We start from the raw sequence: 20,605 nt of genomic DNA on the forward strand, positions 1-20,605 counted from the left end.
TTTCATGTGGTTAAAATTTCAAAAGTTAATTTTGTTTTCAGGAAAATTTTCTATTGTGCTAACAGCTTTTATTTTACGTAAACGGTCATTCATTTGGATTGACATGTATAAACTGGACTAATTACAATTTAGATCCGCTCAAAGTAGAGAAACAAAGGTTACAGGAGAGTAATGAGAAATACATTCAACCGATTTTTATTTTAGTGTTTTTAGTTTCTTGTGTGAACCAGGCCCCTGTGCTGGGTGTCGAGACACCCCGTCTAGGAGTTCGGGGTCCAGCAGGGGAATCAGACGACGCTAACGCAGTGGGGCTGTGCCGGGAGCCATAGCACCCTTGAGGAGGGCACCGAGCCTCAGCGGAGGGAATGCTTCCCAGGCGGTGACATCTTAGCGGGGACCTGTGGAGGCCGGCCCGGCTCAGGGGTGGGTAGGAAAGGAAGGGGAACAAGACGGAGGGAACCACAAATGCAAAGGCCCAGGGCTTTGGCGATCATAGAAAATTTGAGAAACCAAAAATAGAACAGAAGGGTGGGAATACGGAGGCTGGAAGGTGGGGAAAACCTCTGAAAGATGAAGTCAGTCCGAGGAGTAAGGACTGGATGACAGAGGCCTTGGATATCAGGCCAAGAAGTGTGCCCTGTCCTGAGGGAACTGGGAGAGTCAGTACAAAGTTTTAACCGAGGTGTGATGTGACCAGATCTGTGTGGCTCAGTCAGGATGGCACTAAAAGAGAGGAAGAAGGCCAAAAAAGGCCAAGGAAATTAAGCTCCGTCGTTCCCATCTTATTAGGGAGCAAATCCCACTGCCTAAAATGGCAGAGTCCACTTTTTTTTTTTTTTTTTTTTTAAACAAGGCTGAGAGAGTGTTCGTTTCTTTTTCTTTTTATTTATTTATTTTTGGTTGTGTTGGGTCTTCGTTTCTGTGCGAGGGCTTTCTCTAGTTGCGGTGAGCGGGGGCCACTCTTCATCGCGGTGCGCGGGCCTCTCACTGCCGCGGCCTCTCTTCTTGCGGAGCACAGGCTCCAGACGCGCAGGCTCGGTGATTGTGGCTCACGGGCCTAGTTGCTCCGCGGCATGTGGGATCTTCCCAGACCAGGGCTCGAACCCCTGTCCCCTGCACTGGCAGGCAGACTCTCAATCACTGCGCCACCAGGGAAGCCCAGTCCACTTTTATTAAGCAAAGGATGACTGTATAGTCAAACTCTCCCTTATCTGTGTCAAGAAACCAAAGCAACTTAATCATAAAGACTGTTAACTATTATTCTGATTCTAGCACCTGAAAACAATGAAATATGAGACAAGACTTGAGCTTCTTTCCTTCTTCGGACAAATTGTGTGGCTAAGGAACCATCCTTCACTTCATGTGCTTGGAGTCGGCAGGCCTAATAAAGGGTGATGTTTGAACATTTCAAACCAAATTCCCTCAGTGGCGGGTGTTAAACAACTTGTTATTTTAAGCAATTTAGACAGCTATTTGCATATACAAGCAAGCACATTCTTTGCACCAGCCCATTATATAACCTTGCTTATCCCTGCAGGTAATAAGCTGCTATAAATGCAGAATTAGATATAATCCTGGGTTTTCTGTGTGTGCACGTGCAGTCAGACCAGTAAGAAATGAACACACTTGTTAGGGACAATAGCCGCCTTCCACTTCACTTACCTCTTATGAATTATTTTCTGCTCTCAATTCCAAATCAAGAAAAACACATCTTATTTCCTAAGTCATGCTATCAGATAAGCACCGGAAGAGGCAATATTGGTAGCAACTGCAAAGAAAGAAACGTGTTGGGGGGTGAGACGTCTGAGTCTGCTGGTGTAATATCTAGAAATAGAGCCTCTGTGCGTTCCCTTTTCTTTTCTCTCCACATCCTATTTAAGGCATCTCATTCATTCATTCACTCACTCACTCATTCAGCCAACTTTTAAGGCTCCTACTATAGCCATGTTTTGAATATTAAAAGTGAGATTTCATATCAAATAAGGTACATTCCTGCCCTCCAACAGTTGACAAGCAGCGGCTGACAGGTTGGAATTCTTTCTGGTGCTTCAGAAAAGGACAATGTTTGTGTGGCACTGATCCCCATCTCTTCCCAGTTCTGAGAGCAGCACAGGCTCTGGAGCCAGGCTACCTAGGGCTTGAATCCCAGCTCTGCCACTCACAAGCGTCAGACCTGGGTAAGTGATTCGTCCTCTGCAAGGCTCATTTTTCTGCTCCAAAATGGAAATCCTAAAAGAGCCTAGCTAATCTGACCATCAATGAGGATTAAATAAATTAAGATTTGTAAAGTGTCTACAACAAGGCCTGGCACATAGTAAGGACTCAATCCATTTTTGTTATTATCATAAATGCCTGGACTTCCTGCCTAGAAATCATTATCTGTGTGACTGCTATGTGCAGGGCAATACCCTAGCTGCTGCAGGGAGACCCAGAGGTGGGCACTGCATTCTAGCAGGTAGTTATAATCTGTACACAGATAACCATCTGTAAGGAGGATATGCTCAAGCCTACAGGCTAGCTGCAGAATGCTAGCATTTGTTATCTATTGCTGCATAACCAGTTGCCACAGACTTAGTGGCTTGAAATAACATATGCATCTTATCTCACAGCTCTTATGGGTTAGGGATCTGGGATTGGTTTAGCCTGATACTATCTTCCGGGTCTCTCACAGGCTGCTGTCAAGGTATTGGCCAGGGCTGTGTTCTCATCTGAAGGCTCAACCCAGAAAGAATCCTAAGCTTATGCTGGTAGAATTCAGTTCCTTGAGGGCTATTGTACTGAGGGCCTCCGATCTTTGCTGGCTGTTGGCCAGCACGTTGGAGGCCTCCACCACTTCCTTGCCACGTGGGCCTCTCCAACATGGCAGCTTGCTTTATCAAGACATGCAACCCAAACATGCAGTAGAGAGAGTGTACTAGCAAGATGGAAGTCATAATCTTATGTAGCCTAATCACAGAAGGCAATAATCTGCTCAGGGCAGTGAGGGAAGCAAAAGTCTCCATAGCACCCATCTCTCTGATGCTCTGAACGTCCATGCACTGTGCCCCCCATCAACACACATGGGGACCCAACCTCTCTATGTCTCCCTACCAGTTTCTTCAGAGTTAGATTCTGGGAGAAGGCAGAAGCTCAACTTAGTTTACCATCTTGTCAGCAACCAGAAGCTCTATGTCAGTTTTCCATATGTGAATCTTAGCTCCTTTAGCAATTGTGGCTCTCTGTCTAAATCCCTGTAAGTTCCCATTATTGGTTCAGTGCGCCCACCCCCCAGTTTCTACAGGCTCTGCTCCAAAGAGTTCATATCTATAACTTTCTTCAGAGCACTACCCTGGATCCCCTGGAACCACTTCATTCAGATGCTTCCAGAACCAAAACAGCCTGGGAAATTACAAATCCCCATTTTGGCCTGTAGCTAATGACTGACTGGTGCAGAAGTATTAAAACCTAGCTCCCTTACTTTCAGGCAGGATAAACTCTGCTGGGCAGTTTATTCTCAAAAGCTCCTCAGGGGTTCAAGTTGAGTCTGGAACTTTACTTGAAATCACAACCTTGCCTGGCTAATTTTTGTTCCCTATTCTGCTTTTCCTACTCCCTTTCTAATTTCTCTTGGGGCAACTTGCTTAATAAATTATTTACACACAAACCCTTTCCTCAGGGTCTGCATCTGGGGAACCTGCCTAAAACAGATGGTGCCATAAGTAGTCCCAGGAAGCTGACTTTAAGAAAGGGATTCTGGATACAGCTCATTCACCAGCAAGATGAAAATGGAGATTCCCATCTCTGGTGGTAGGTGGCATTCTGTATTTTTTTTTTCTGTGTTTGTTAGAAAATCAGCATATCTTTATTTTATACAAAAGAAAATTGCATATAATAATTTATCTCATTTTACTTACATTTAAGGACATACATATTGATACAAACAAACCTCTAAGTAGTAGTTTATGATGAAGCATCAAGAAAGCAGAATAGGGACTTCCCTAGTGGTCCAGTGGTAAGGAATCCGCCTTACAATGCAGGGGATGTGGGTTAGATCCCTGGTCAGGGAACTAAGAAACTAAGATCCCACATGCCACAGGGCAACTAAGCCCGCGCACCACAACTACTGAGCTCGCGCGCCTCAAGGAGAGAGCCTACACGCCACAACTACAGAGCCCACACGCCCTGGAGCCTGTGTGCCACAACTAGAGAAGAGAAAACCCGCACGCCACAACTAGAGAGAAGCCCGCCTGCCACAACTAAGACCCGACACAGCCAAAAATAAATAAAATAAATGATAAATAAACCTTTTTTTAAAAAAATGGACAAAAGCACCTTTATCTTAAAAAAAAGAGGAAAGCAGAATATTTTTTATGTACCAAGCATTAGTTGTGGCATCCTATATCTTTGTATCATTAAAGTTACTAAGACTTTTTCACTCTTGGTGAGCTGTGATGGCATATAGCTGAAAGGAGCTGCACTGGCTTGTGCAACGTCTCTAGCTTTTGAGAAATAGAGGAAATAACAACTACAAGGACTATGTAATTGGGTGGAACTGGGCTTGAGCAGGTCCAGAACACATGAGTAAATTGCACAAAGTAGGGACCCAGACTCTGTGTTATCCACCAACCAAGACATCTTCATCAGCTCACACCTATGGCCTCGTGGGGTATCCCCCATGACCAGCTGATAGAGGAAAGATCCCAAGTTTGGTTCACAGATGCGTTGACTCAGTATACTGGCACAAAGTGAAAATGGACAGCTGCACTATAGCCCCAGCCAGAGGTGGCTCTGAAGAGACCAATGAAGATAAATCGTTGTAATAGGCAGAGCTTTGGGCATTGCACCTGGTGATCCAATGTGTGTGGAGAGAAAGGTGGCCCAAGGTAAAGATACAGATGGACTTATGGGCAATGGACACTGGCTCCACAGGCTGGTCACGGGACTTGAAGGCACACAACTGGAAGATGGGGGGCAAGGAGGTTTGGGGAAAGAGGACCTATGGGAGTGAAGACCTTTGTATTGTACACTGATGCCCACCAGGGAGCACTGACTGCAGAAGAGGCATTAAGCAAACTGGTGGGCAGGATAACTCATCAATAGATGTCAGCCAGCATTTGTTGTTAGCTACCTCAGTTCTTGTCCTAAAGGCTCTTGTCCTAAAGGCTCATTTTTTTTTTAATTAATTAATTAATTTATTTATTTATTTATTCATGGCTGTGTTGGGTTTTCGTTTCTGTGCGAGGGCTTTCTCTAGTTGCGGCACGTGGGGGCCACTCTTCATCGCGGTGCGCGGGTAAAGGCTCATTTTTGTTACTGTTGCTACAGTAACAAAAATGGAGGCTGCACATGAGTCCAGAAGCCTGGGGCTCCTTCTCACTACAGCTGATCTAGCTGTTGCCACTGCTGAATGTCTGACCTGTCAGAAGTCGACTTTGAGTCCCCACTATAGGTCCATTCCTTGAAGAGACCAACCAGAGCCTTGATGGCAAGTTAATTATGCAGGACCCCTTTTACCCTAGCAATGGCAGCATTTTGTTCTGACTGATTGATACAAATTCATTGTATGAATTTGCCTTTCCTGACTGCAGTGCTTTGATAAGATCCACTACTTGAGGTCTCAGAAGGTCTGATTTATGGATACAGAATCTCACAAAACATTTTTTGTCCCAAAGAGGTATGGTAATGGGCAATGACTAGGGGATCCATGGACGCCACAACATACCACGCCATTCTAGCAGAATACATTGTAACCGCCTTCTGAAGGCAGAGGAAGGCACTAACTTAGAAATGATACCCTGTGAGGTTGGGGCACCATCCTTCAGGAGGCAGCGTGTGCCTTAAACCAAAAGCCATTATGTTGTGTTGTCTCCAGTGAGTTGAATACATGGGTCTGGGAACCCAGGGGTGGAAAGAGGAGTAGCCTGGCTCACTGCCGCTCTCAGTGACCTGCCTGGGGAATCCATCCTTCCTGTCCTCACAACTCTAGGGCATTGGGTCTAGAGGTTCTAGTTCCCAGAGGGAGAATACTTCACGCTAAACCTAAAGCTACTGCTGTAGTCCTATTGTTTTGGACTCCATGTGAGCAAAGAAAGCTATGATCATACTGGCAGAGGTAACTGACCCCAATCATCATAAGAATGCAGGGCTGCTGTTACATGATGGGGGAGGAATGTGTTTGGCACTCAGCTGATTCACTGCAGTCTCTCTTGCCGAGTTTTAACTGAAAATAGGCAGTCGCGGCGACCACTGCCTGATAAAGACCTGGTAGCAAGGAGCTCGGATCCCTCAAGGATGAAGATTTGGGTCACTCCAGCAGGCAAACCCCTAGATCGGTAGAAGGGCTAGTTGAGGATGAGAGGAGTCTAGAATGGATGGTAGAGAAGAGAGATGATGGATGTTAGTTATAATCTTGGGACCAGTTGCAGCAGCCAGGGCTGTGGTTTGTCCCACTAGATTTGTGACCAATTAGAATCTTGAATAAGCTATGACAAGATGGAGACTTAATGTGAGAACATGTGAATCTGAGTGTTGCAAGGGGTGGACTGTAGTGGATGCTTCTGGTGCTCTGCCAGATCCCTTCAGAGACCCTTGACTGGTTCACTGTACACATCCCCCAGCTACTGGGTGCTTCCCTCCTAATGGCTCACACCTCCAACCTTCAGAGAACTACCTTAATCTACCAGAGCCACTTCACCCAGGCTCACTCTGGAATCAGAAGTGCTGGGTGTTATGTCCCCCACCCTCTCCAGGAAGGCCTGGAGCCAGTGACTGATTAGTGCAGGGGTATAAAAATCCAGCTCCCTTGCCTCAAGGTGGGATCAACTCACTGTGTAATTTGTGCTCCAGAGCTGCCTTTGGATCAAGCTGAGGCTGGAACTTGACCTTAAATTGCTGCCTTGCTTGTCTTCTTCTCCTGCCCTATTCTGTTTCCCTTACTAGTTTCTCCTGGAAGCATGTCCTTAATAAATTACTTGCAAAGAAATCCTTGACAAGACAGTTCCCTAGTAGCACACAAACTCTTTGTGGACAGACACTAATTAGGAAAAAAAAAAAAATGTTTTTTTAATCTCCCACCGTATGTAGCCCGGCATGGGATACCTACCAGGACTTGATCTGGGTTTTGGCAAATTCTTTGGTTTAGACTCTCTTCCCTTAGTAAGAATCTGAGGATGCTAAGTGGCGATTGCATTAGTATATTACAGACGGGGACATCTGTAAATTATCAGTGATACATCGATGTAAAACACATGTCCCAGGTTTTTTGGACAACCCCGATTTCAGTTTTTAATCTCCCTGTCAGGCCATTTCCAGACAGTGTGTCCCAATTGGTGTGGTGTTTGGATAGCAAAGGATAAAGTGCTAGCCAAGAGGCAGCTGAGGGAGTACACTTAAGCATTATAAAAAAGCAGGGACCTTGAAGTTAAGCAAGACCGGACCTCAAATCCTGGCTCCACCCCAACCAGCTCTGTGACCTTGGCCACATTTTGTTCATGTTCTAATGAAGTTAACTAGCTCCTACTTCTCAGAACTGAAAGTGAATTAATGTAGGCAAAATACTTAGCGTTGCTCCTTGACCTAGTAAAGCTCAAGAAATGGCTCCTTTCGGAAGGGGAAGAACGGCGGATACAGCATCTTCAGTGGAGTCCGAGGACATCACTATCCTTATAGAGCCAGCCCGGGCAGAGGCAACGCCCAAGTGTTTTCATTCACTTTTCCTCCCAGGGCACAGGACACCCTACTTGCAAAGCAAAGGGAAAGAGGATGTCGTGCCGGCCGGAAGGCCAGGCCTCAAAGGAGAAAGGCCCTGACACCCTCGGCCACCACGTGGCTCCTCGACCGCCTCTCCGACCCTCCCCTACAGCCCTCTCGGCGGGGTTGAAGTAGGTGAAGGGTGGAAGCCGAGAGCCCACGCCGCGGAGGCTGACGCCCGCCGGCGGTTTCCTAGCAACACCCGCCCCGCCCCATCCCGCCCGGCCTGGCGCGACGGCGCCGGGAAGCAGGGGTGGGGGGGCGGGCCGCCGTTGCCATGGTAGCGCGTCTGCCGCGCCCGACGCCGTCGGCGCCGGAGGGAAACCAGGGTTCCGGGCCCCGCGTGGGCGGCCGGGAGGCGCCCATCCACCTCCGCGGCTCCAGCTCCGGCCTAGAGGGGACTAGGCGCTCGCCCGGAGCCCAGGGGGACCCAAGCTGTCTGCAACCGTGGCCGGGGCGCAAGGTCGTTGGTCCCGACTCGCTCCCCCGCCGCCTGAGCCAGCTAACGGCCTGGAGACTTTCCAGTCTGTCTCGTGGGGACGGAGTTGGTCGTCCGGGCTAGGTCTAGGCTGAATGAACTGTTGTGGTTTTGGAATCTCATCGCACCTTTTTTCCCCAGCTACGCAAGAGACACGTACACACACGGCCTAGCGTCCCGTGCTTTTCTCTCAAGTGTTTCACCTGAAGGATCTTTAATCTTGGGAAGAGAATATGCAGAAAACAGAGCGGCTTCCAAATCAGCCTTTTAAAAACAACCCTGCAAATAAGTATCATGTTTCACGAGGGCCATTTTAAACTGAAAATGCCCATGCCTGGAAGTGTGGTCTGGATTCTGGACTTGAATTTGCATTCTTCTAAATCCCTCTCTGCAGCGAGCTGCGTTTGGAGAATTCAGTTGTGGGGTGTTAAATTTAAACGTATACGCCCCTAGCTAGTATTCTGTGTTATGAATGCTCCGTTAAAGGACCCACTCACAAGGACAAAGCCACACGATTCTCACTCATTCTCTGGCTTGAGAGTATTTTCAACAGAGGCGGAGTCAGTCACGTGTTCGTGAGTTTAATCAAATGGACAAGGGATCTGAGCGAGAAAAGCTTGCTATGTAATGCGAAGACTGCATTAGGTACATAGAGATGCGTTCTCTTTGGATTTATTGGAATCAGAACTTTTCAAATGGAATCTTCTCCTGCATAAATTTTTTTCGATCTGCTGCAACTGGAAAATTTAAATCAAAATCCTATTTCTTATATTCATTTCTATGGTAAATGTGTCTAGGCTGAGATTATGCATTTTCTTGATCAACAAGCAAATGCGCAGCAATCACTGTGAATTGAGCACCTTGCTGATTGAGCAACACTTGAAGCTGGAGGCAAGAACGACCATAATCTCATAATGAGAATCCTCCTCAGCGTATTTCACAAGCATGTTCACAGCTAACCTTTTCCCACTCTAAAGGATCATTCACTTGGAACTTCTTTATTCTTCATTTAGCCAGAATATTTAATCTCTCAGAAAGCCTCTTTCACATACTTTTTTGTTTGAAAATGTAACTGTAATTGGGCAAATGATCATATTATTTATATTTATATATGAATATGTGTGTTTGTATCTTTTCCCCCCAGTATCAAAACAGAACCTTTATTTTGCATTCGGAAAGCTAAATCAAGGATCTGAAAATAATAGTTTTATGTTTAGCACTAATTGGAGGGAAAAAAAAAGAATGTACAAAACTAGTATAGTAACAACTTTTTTGTGCGTAAGGCAAATTGCCGAATGTGCTTCAGATTCGGAGGTTTAAATGTTAGAATGGTAGAAACAATATATTTTATAATAAAATATTAGCATTTGCAAAGATTAATTTTTCTTTGGTAATTTTCCTAGTATCTGATTCTTCATTCATTACCCTGAAGTTCTTTTCACAGAAGTTATTCATCAGTGTGAGCTTAGACCAGCTTGATTGCAAGATATTGGTAAGGATCCACACATGCCTGGCATGGCAAATAGAACTGACCAGATCAGCTCTTTAACTGGTTGGTTGTTCTCTCTAGGTAGGTAGAGGTTTGGTTATACCCATGAGTTAGCCCAAACTTCACTCCTTAGAATTCAATGACCGTTTTAGAGAGTTACCGCGTGCCCTACTTTATTAGGAATACATGAAAGTCGAGAACCTTACTAGATTTTCTGCATAATTTCCTAACGTGAAAATGATCTCCACATAGCCATTGCAGTTAGTTTCCATTATTACAAGGTTTCTACCTTATCATTTATGGTTATTGTTTCTTAGGAACCTAATATTTATCAAACACAGGATCCATTTTGCATGCTCACCTTTCCTCTTTTCCAAATAATCAGTGACCTTAAGCTTTGAGCATCTTATTACTGGCTACCAGCCTCTTATTTAATCCTGCGCTAAACTTGATTTACTGCTTTATCTATACTACTTTAATCCTTTAGAGGCTTATCATAATACAGGCTCTTTATTTTATCATAAGAATAAACTAACCTTTCTCTACTTTTCCAGATTTCTCTATTGTTGCTCATTTACCTGTGTACCTTTTTCCTTCTTTAAATATTCATGTTTCCCACTTTCATTATATGATGAAATAAACCAAAATGCTTACTTGTTACTACAGAAATGACTGTGTTACCACAAAGTGTTCTTGTTTAGTGCTTAATTAGTTAAGACATTAGTTCTTAATGTCTTAAGTTTAGATCTCCCAATCTCGGGAAAATATAAATGTATCTGTTGCTAGAAGATTCCCCCATCTTGAAATCTCAAGATATTTGTTCCCATCTAGCTGCAAGGTCACCTAATATTCTCAGATCATTCCGTGGGATTTGAAGAGGCAATGTAGTGTAGTAGTTAGGAGACTACTACACTGAACTCAGACTGGGATTCAAATCCTGGTTCTAACGCTTACTAGCTATGTGATGTTTTGTTTTTTTAAAATTTATTTTATTTATTTTTTTATACAGCAGGTTCTTACTAGTCATCAATTTTATACACATCAGTGTATACATGTCAGCTATGTGATGTTAATCAAGTTTTTTTTTAACCTCTCTAGGCCTCAGTTTCCTCATCTGTAAAATGGAGATAATAGCACTTAGTTCATTAAGTTTGGCAGTTTTAAAGGATTAAACGACATAATTCTTGTAAAGCTCTTGGCACGCAATCAACACTCAGTGAATGATGTTAGTCAGCAGTGGCTGTGCTCATCATGATTATCATCTATATTAAAACATTGTTTCCACTGTCATCAATTAACTTAGGCTAAATTAGTTTATTAGATTAGACTATCCACAGATAGACAGGATTCTGACAGGACATAAAACAGACATTTTGACTAAAGAGGGGAGAGTACAAGGAGAAAAGTCCAGACACCTAGCAGGCTAGTATTGGCACCAGTGTTAACCTTGTTGACCTCAGTGGCTTCTTGCGCATGCTTGCTGGCAGAAACAGCCCAACCCAGAAGTGAACCTGGGATAGTGCCAGTGTGCCGTGAGAACCTAAATTATATCCAGAACTTTGCTTCAAGGAAGTCTGAAAACTGTGGCGTTCCCACCACCTCTGCAGTCGAGGAAGGCATATGAAAAAGAGGTTGGAGATAACCTATGACATCACTTCTAGGTGTTACCTAAAAATTGATACTATTTCCAAGAGAAGGACACGCATGGATTAAGAAAAAAAAATTATGTTTAACCAAATGGAAAGGTGTAAGGAATAGATGAATTAGGATATGGGGGTTAACAGACATGTACTAATACATATGAAATATATAATCACAAAATACCTATGGAATACCAAAAGAGGTCTACTCAACACTCTGTAATAACCTACATGGGAAAGGATCCAAAGATGAATAGATAGATACATAGACATAATAAACCGGATTCTGTACACCTAGAACAAGCACAACATTTTAATCTAATTTGCCCTGATAATAAATAAAAATTAAATTTAAAAAAAAAAAAAGAAAAGGAGGTTGGAACCTTGTCCACTGCTCTTCCCAAACTTAAGCTTCCAAATTATAGCAATAACGGGAATTCCCTGGAGGTCCAGTGGTTAGGACTCTGGGCTCTCACTGCTGGGGGCCTGGGTTCAATCCCGGGTCGGGGAACTAAGATCCCACAAGCCGCACAGTGTGGCCAAAAACAACAACAACAACAACAACAACAACAACAACAAAAACCCAAAGAAACAAAAAACAAATGATAGCAATAACAACAGGTCCTCCCTAACATGGAGATGCACTTGCCCTCCCCACAAAGGGAGACCAGCACTTCCCTGTATCTACGTGGGGAATGTTCATCTTCTCTTAAGTCCAGTCACAATCCAGGCGTGATGTTCCACAACCTATGGGCTGAACTGTAAAGTTAATCATGCCCCCCAAACCCTTTATAAAACATTAGGGACAAAGGGGAGGGGGAAAAAAATGAAAGCGGTTAATGTATGTAAATGATACATAAAGAGCAAGAAAAAACCATGATCCCTACTACGAGCCTCAGTTTTGCTGTGGTTCACAGGTCCAGAGCTGGTAGCCACAGTCTCCTTCCTCTGCTATCTGCTCTGCTGCATGGAGTCTCTGCTCCCCGTAGGTTTGCTCAGACTTCTTTGCCCGGTGGCATGATCTAAACCTTCCTTTCCCAGGCGTCTGAGTTCTAGGGTTGCGGACGTCTTCTCTAACTTTTGCGCCTGGGTGTGGAAGTCCTAGGAGGCGCTCCAGAGCAGCTACTGGCCCTCGCTGTGCAGCAGCGACCTGCATTCTCCCTGATAGTCAGGAGCCCAGTGATGACCAGGTGGGAGCCTCAATTTCCAGCCCAGTGAAAGCGTGCGTTCCCCGATGGAGGAGCCCACAAACCTCCAATTGCACGAGAACTCCGAGTCACAGTGAGGCGAATAAAAGCTCTTACATAGCACCAGGTTTAGTAAGGAGAGGGGCCGTTCTCTTTTCCACCCCTTGGTTTCCAGATCTGTGAGACCCGCCTGTGGGTGCATCAACACCACCTAAGAGCACCTGTTTTGGAGCGTCTGTCACACCGAGAAGGGAAGCACCTCGCGAGGTGCGGCTCAGCTGTGTCCCCTGGCCGTTCCTCTCTGCGTGGCAGCCTTCTGAGTGATGGGCACATAGGTAGGTCAGTGAGTCCCATGAAGGTCAGCCACCTGCTTTTTTCTGGCAGGAACATTCGTTTCTTGGTCAGAAATAATGTCGTGTGGAATATTGTGAGAATGAATAATGCATTTGATGCGTCCATAAATGGCATTGCTGGCAGAAGCATGGCAGGCAGAGAAGGCGAATCCAAACCGAAATAGTCCAGTGAGGACAAATTGTCGCCCCCTCCATGATGGAGGAGGTCAGTTGTATGAAAGCTGCCGCCAGGCGGTATGGTGTGGCACCGGGGGCTCAGCGTTAGTCCGCTGTTAGTAAGGTGGCCCTCAGCGGTGCGAGGTATCCGGATGTGCCTTGATTCACGGAAACCCCTATGACCGAGCCCAGGTGTGACCCCAGCCTTGCTTTTTGGCTGCTTTCTGGGCAGTCTGGGGTGGCTGAGGAAAGCCGCTGACCCACACGCACTGAACAAGGCATCTTATCTGCCTTATCATTTCGGTTGACGCCTCCCTCCCAAATGCCGTGCTGCCCTTTGGCGAGCAAACCTGTGGGATGCATCGCACGCTGGGTTTATTCCAGGAGGGCTCTACACATCCCTGTTCCCCAGACCACCATGTCACCAATCACCTCTTTTTATTTCCAAGTCCCTAAATAAACCCATGCTTTTGATCATCTCTCTTTCCGTACAAACTGAACAACCGGATGAATCATGTGAAGTTCTAACCACTGGGAAGATTGCTGTTCCCCACCTCTGAGTCTGTAATGCTGGCACAATCCCTTAACAGTGAGGCTTGCATGTTAGCCAGAAACATCCATGAGCCAGGTTCAGGTTTTTTCTCTCTTTACCTTTAAACAAATTCTTTTCGTAGGGAGCTCCTCATGAGGGTTTACGTCTGGAAGGGAGACAAGCAAAAAGGGCAGGCGCTGTGGGAGTGAAAGCCAACCGCTCGAGCTCCTTGGACCAGCTGAACCTGCACAGGCTCCCATAGTATCCCATAGACCATAGTATCCCATAGACCATAGTATCCCATAGACCATAGTATCCCATAAACCATAGTATCCCATAGACCGCAGTATCCCATAGACCATAGTATCCCATAGACCATAGTATCCCATAGACCATAGTATCCCATAGACCACTTCCACTTCCGCCAGCTTTGTGGGTGAGCGGATCCATGCAGCACCCACTTCATGATGGGAAGACAGGTCACAGGATCACTTGGTTTTCCATCGTCAAGCATTCAGCAAACCGAGAGCTGTTTCTTAATAGTTCTTTGCAAAGAAGATGCGGCTTTAGTTTCAAAATATCAAAATCCTATGCTGTGACCCTCCCACTGGGGCTCATCACAGGCTCCAGAGAGCGCTCTGACCTGTCATAGATGCTCTGCCCACCATTAGATGCTCTGGATCGTAAGAACCAAATTGCAGAACTGCTTGCTTTGGATCAGCTTGAGATCTTTCTCTTGCTCTCTCTCTCTCCCACTCAAAACTGACTGCCCTACAGCTTACTTGGTAAATGGATCAGTCACCTTAATACCGTGTAGATTGCTTCCTTCAGACTCATCTGTTATGGCCATGGTCTGGAAGGCTACCATATTCAGGGAGTGACCACAGTCAAGAATCTTTCACTAGACCCAGCTCCAAACCACTGTGGTCTGCTGAAAACTCTCATAGAAAAACAAAATGCCTCCATGCCCATGCTTTCCAGAAGAAACAGCAGAAGCAGGACCTCTGCCTCATTTTTGTCTTCCAGATTTTACCTGAGTGCTGAACCTACGTTACAGCCACCATGCCAATGTCAAGAGAATTCAGGAAAGATAGTTTTAGCCTTCCAGTGTCTGCTGTCAAGCCTATGGACGTGGACTCTGTCCGTGGATTGAATTGTGTCCCCCACAAAATTCACATGCTGAAGTCCTAACCCTCACTACCTCAGAATGTGACCTTATTTGGAAATAGGCTTGTTGCAGGTATAGTTGGTTAACTTAAGATGAGGTCATTAGAGTGGGCACTAATGCAATATGACTGAAGTCCTTATAAAAGAGGAGAAATTTGAACACAAAGACATACATACACACATGGAGAATGTCATATGAAGCTGAAGGCAGAGATCAGGGTTATGCTTCCACAAGCCAAGGAATAACAAAGATTTCCAGCAACCACCAGAAGCTAGAGGACAGTCCTGGAACAGATCCTTTCGTTACAGCCCTCAGAAGGAGCCAACCCTGCCTGCTGACACCTTGATTTTTGATTTCTAGCCTCCAAGACAGAGAGACAATTAATTTCTGTTGTTCAAGTCACCCAGTTTGTGGTATTTGGTTATGGCAGCCGTAGCAAACTAATATAGACTGTTGTGACCACCCCTACTGTAATGTATGGTGCCCTTGTCATGGCTCATAAATGGAGCTCAGCAGGTCCCATCGCTGTTGCCAAGAAATGTCCAGTCTGTTATCTCCACTGCTGTTACTGCAATATCCATCATTGAGAAGGGAGGCCCCCAAACTATTTATAATGATGATATAATTATTTCCTTAATGAGTTGCCATATTTTAACTCTGAGATGATTTAGAATTAAGCATAGAAATATGTAAGAGGATCCAACCTTTAATATTTATATTTTATTTCAAGAAGGAATCTGTTCACATCTGTTAATTTTTAAGAGAATTTAAGCTCTTGGTTAAATAGGTCAGTCTTGTTATCTTAAATAGAAATTATAATTGATTTAGGCGCCTGACTTCTAATTGAAACTTTTCCACATTTATACAAAGTATTGAAACATTCAAGGTAACGTAATAGTTGTAGGATTATAGTAATGGTTATAAGTTATATAAAAATAATATAAATATATGGTTATATTTACAAGATTCAACATGGTTTACTAGATTTACAAGAATAATACAAACACTTGGAAAGTTGTTTGTTAAGATAGACACCTGAGTTACATTAAAAGGAAATCTAATACATCAAGTATATACCTGTAGTTAAAAATGTTTGACGGCATTTTAACTGAATTTATAAAAGCCTCCTTAAAAGTGATTGTCAAGATTTACTAACTTTATATAAAGAATAATAAGATCTGTAAACTGAACCCAAGAGAGGGATTGGCAAACTTTCTGTAAAGGGCCAGTGGTAAATATCTTAGGCTTTGTGAGCCCTGTGGTCTCTGCTGCAACTACTCACCTCTGCCACTGTAGCACAAGAGCAACCATAGACAATGTGTAAATGAACAGGTGTGGCTGTGTTCCAATAAAGCTTTATTTTAAAAAGTAGGCAGCCTACCAGATTGGACCCATGAGCTATAGTTTGCCAACCTCTGACCTAAAAGATTGAAAAATTTTTTAATTTATAAGTTAATAGCTTGCTGTATAATTTCAGAGCTAGAGGGAATCTTAGAAATAATTCTGTTCAATCCTATAACTATTTACAAATGATGTTATGGAGGATTTGATGGGCTACGTGACTTGTCCAAGAGTACATTATTAGAAGCACATTTATAACTTAATTCCATTATAAATTAAAGCACAAAACCAATAATGATGGAGTCTTTGTATTTGTAGAACCTATTTGGTGTGTATGTTCCAAACCTTCCACAAATAATGTGCAACTAGAAGGAGTAGATAAGTGCTTTACAGCTAAGAATGCATACTATGGTCTTTTCAAAGTTTATTACAGTGAACCACTTGGAATCATAGGTGTAGGAAAAAAGATCACTCATTCCTTTGGGTTCTCTATTTTTCTCATTTGTACTATAATTCCTCTGTAGGTTTCCTAGGATTTATCGATAGAAGAAAGTAGTAAACAAATCAACTCCAACATCCTTTTTCAGTGTTTGTCCAGAGAGGGTTTGCCTGTTTTGTTTACTACTTTATTTTATTTAGTCTAATTAGCTCCCTGTAAGAAATACCACTGAGGAAGATTGTCTAAGGTATATGTTTTCATGCTGGCATTGAAAAGCATTAATAGAAGTTAAATGTGGAAATCCCAGCATGCTGAAATCAGTTTACAACTGTAAAATATAATTTCCTTCCAAGCCTTTTCAAATCTGGAAGGTTGAGAATGGCTCGTTAATCTCAAATATTTATGTCATTTTGATAGTATCAGAAAAAGGAACTTATTTTCATTTTTTCTTTTACCTTAGTCTTGTTACAGAGTTTACAACACAATCCACTAAAACTAGGTTTTCCTCAATTTGGGGGACAGGCGTCGCACACAGGCATGCGCTTGTATGACCAGCATGGATTTATGGCGGCGGGGATCCTTCCTTTCTCACCGAATTGCCATCCAGTACTTTCTACGTGTATAGAATGCACTTACGTGTGTATGGTTTATTACACAATCGGTGTTATGCTTATACATTGTTGTGTAACCTGCTTTTGTCACTTAGTATGGATGTTTTCTCCGATGATGAAGTGTTCTTTTGCAGCCTGATATTTAATGGCCTCGTGATATTCCGTCAACCACATGAACCATCATTAATTTACCCACTCTATTGTTGGACATTCGTGTTTCCAATTTTTCACTATTATAAATGATGTTGTGATGAATATCCATGTACATAAATCTTTGTTCCCAGTTCTGATTATTTTTGTAAGATAAATGCCTAACTATGAAATTGCTGGTCCAAGGAATGTATTTGTAGAACTCTTTGTATATAAGGATCACGAATATACATTCTATTGGACTCCATATGCTGGGGAGTATGCTGTCAACATATTCTCATTTAATCCTCACAACAAATTCATGAGATAAGTACTATTAATATCCACATTTTTTTCAGAAGAAACTGAGGCCTGTGCCCAGGAAATGGTTAATACATGACAGTCGGTGGCAGACCTGGTGTTTGGGCCCAAGTCTGTCTGACTTTGAGACCAATATTCTTAATCACTACACTATATGGCCCCTTCCATATTGCCAGAATAGCTTCCCCCCAAAATCATTACAATCTAGATTTCTACCAGCAGTATGTGCGTGTGCCTGCTTCCCTGTACTGTTGAGGATTCTTTGATTACAAGTGAAGCTGAACAAATTTTTTCATGTTTGTTGGCCGTTTGTGGATTGTCTATTCACGTCCTTTGCAAAGAATACATGTCTGAAAAATTTCCTTTTGAGATAGAGAGTCAGATGATCTGAATTCTAATCACAGCTCTATCCCTAATTAGCTATGCGACGTCAGGGAAAAAAAATCACTGCAGAGTTCTGAGTCGCCATTTCCTCTTGTGGAAAACTAGATGATTAAATTAAATCATCTCATTGTCGTTCTCCAAAATTTTGTGATTCCATCCATCGGTCACCCATCCGCAGGCCGTCAGTGGGCAACATGGGAGGAGATGGGTAACCACCTATGCAGTATATTTTCATTTATGTATTTAAGGAAGGGCCTCTAAATCATCTCTCCCATCCCCTGGTATTCAGGTGCCCGAAATCCCACCCTTCACTCCCTGGGGCTTTCATTCTTCATTTTCATTCATTCTTCTGCATCTCTCCTTCCTGCATGAAGGTTTCTTGTTCTTTGGCTTCAGTGGCATTCCTTTCTTATGGTTTGCTCCTTCTCAGATTCCTTCTCAGGTTCCCTAAAATGTTGGGATTCCCCAGGTTTGCCCTTGGCCCAGTGCCCTTTTAACTAGATCACTCTCAGCCACAATGATCCAGATGGGATTCCTTGCACACGCCATGACTCTTGCCTCTGAACCCTTGAACGTGTTCTCTTTGCCTGGGATGCTCTTAATCCTTTTCTTTCTAAACTGAGTCTGAGCGTGTCTTCTTCTGGGAAGCAGCCTGGCTAAAACATGATGCACGGGGCTGGAGTCAGTCAAGTCCTGGTTCTACCATGTACTCACCGTGCGACCTTGGGTAAATTATGTATCCTTCCTAACCTCCGTTTCCTCATCTGCATGATGGGAGTAATGAAAGTATGTACCTCTCAAGATTGTAGTGAGAAGGCACTGAAATCATGCATGCAGAGCTTGGCCCACTATGCTTGATTTTGTTTTTTTGAGCTTTCAAGCACCTCGTGCATACATCTATCTTAGCATTTAACATACTGCATTCTGAATATTCATCGTTTCATCTCCATTCATTAGCACTGTGTCTGGCACACGTAGGCTCCCAGCCACCGTTTGTTAAGGGAATAAGTGAATCACATTGTAAACACCTTTAGGAGGCTTTTTTTTGGTGGCTATTTTTTTTTTTTTATTGTTATTATGGTTTGTTTCTTTCTTTGTTTCACTACAACCCTATCAGGAATGATTTCCAACCTGATATGCCAGGAAACAAAATTAATTCCCTAAAATAGATCTTTAGGGTTGGGGAACAAGGATGCCCAACCCAGAGAGACAGAATGGCACCAAATAAGGAAGTGAGACTGTATGGAAGACAAACTTTGTATCTTAGTGCTTTTGCTGTGGATACTCTAAGAAGATCCCCTAATTCCCCTGCTTTTCTCCCTAATTCTAGCTGAAACTTTGGCCCTGTTAGTTCATCATCAATGGGCAGGTTCAAGTCTATCCATATACGGAGATACCTACTGTTACCTGTTTCTCCCTGAACATCTCAACACAACCTCAAAGAACAAATGAGCAATAAAATATCTCAAACCAGATATCATTGCTAAAATTTCTTTGAAAGTATGCATGTTTAGGAAACGGACTGCCTTGGAAGGTAGCCACAGGCTAGAGAGAGCAGAGAAAGAAAGGAGAAGAGTGTATGGGAAGAGGCAGGCCGAAAGGCTTGTTGAAAACTGAGATGTCTTTGGGGGAAGAAAAATCAATATGGGCTATGAATCTTTTAGTATAGACTGATGGTGAAAAGCATCACAACAGTCTTTTTTTTTTTAAGCATTTAAAAATAATTATCCATGCCCATTAGCTGGTGTTTCTTTTTTTTTTTTTAATTTAAAATTTTTTTTTGAATGCATTGGGTCTTCATTGCTGTGCACAGGCTTTCTCTAGTTGTGGTGAGCGGGGGCTACTCTTCTTTGCCGTGCGTGGGCTTCTCATTGCGGTGGCTTCCCTTGTTGCGGAGCCCGGGCTCTAGGCGCACAGGCTTCAGTAGTTGTGGCTTGCGGGCTCTAGAGCACAGGTTCAGGAGTTGTGGCGCACGGGCTTAGTTGCTCCACAGCATGTGAGATCTTCCTGGACCAGGGCTCGAACCCGTGTCCCCTGCATTGGCAGGCGGGTTCTTAACCACTGCACCACTAGGGAGGCCCCCTTACTTCTTTATGAACACACAGAATTGCATATTTTTGACATTGGATAAAAGTATTTTCAAAAATATTTTTCTTTTGCTACTTTCTAGTGTTTTCCTCTCCATCTTTATCCACTTTGGATGATTAATTTTAAAAAGGTAAAGAGAATGGATGTGGGAATAAGAATTTGAAAGTGACAAAAGGAAACACACCTCTTTGCCTCTGGCTAGAATTCCTTCTTCTTCCCGATGTTATTAGCATCTACTCATCCGGAAGACCCGGCTCAAGCGCCAGGTCCTCTGAGAATTGCTCCCCGACTCTGCAATCTGTGTTAGACATGGCTCCTCTGAACTTCTGGAGCCCCTTCCAGCCTCCATCACATCATCTCCCCCCAGTAGACCACACTGTTCTCAATGACGAAAACTGGACCTTTCTTATCTCTATCCCCAGAGCAGTACCCAGCACGAAGTACACCTCAACCAATATTTGTTAAGGGAACAAATGAATGAATGAATGAGGGAATGAATGAATGAATGAATATCCAAAGAAGGAAAAGAAAAAGGTGCAGGTGGTAAGCAGGTTTCAGAAA

At 43.7% G+C, this 20,605-nt stretch overlaps 1 protein-coding gene across 2 annotated transcripts in view; it reads left to right on the forward strand.

Annotated features, from left to right (window-relative positions):
• The window catches only part of EFCAB11 (EF-hand calcium binding domain 11), a 228,639-nt gene extending 208,962 nt beyond the window's left edge, over positions 1-19,677 (forward strand). Inside the window, exon 7 of one of the 2 annotated variants that reach the window (XM_082451454.1) lies at positions 14,590-19,677. In XM_082451454.1, the coding sequence (XP_082307580.1) occupies positions 14,590-14,716 (127 nt within the window). In that variant the 3' untranslated portion in view covers positions 14,717-19,677. Of the gene's footprint in view, positions 1-3,655; positions 3,714-14,589 lie in introns of those variants that run through there. The other variant, XM_082451458.1, reaches the window with a different exon arrangement.
• The last annotated feature ends 928 nt before the right edge of the window (positions 19,678-20,605 follow it).

This window comes from Balaenoptera physalus (assembly GCF_965194825.1).
Source record: "Balaenoptera physalus genome assembly, chromosome: 2".
NCBI classification, from domain to species: Eukaryota; Metazoa; Chordata; class Mammalia; order Artiodactyla; family Balaenopteridae; genus Balaenoptera; species Balaenoptera physalus.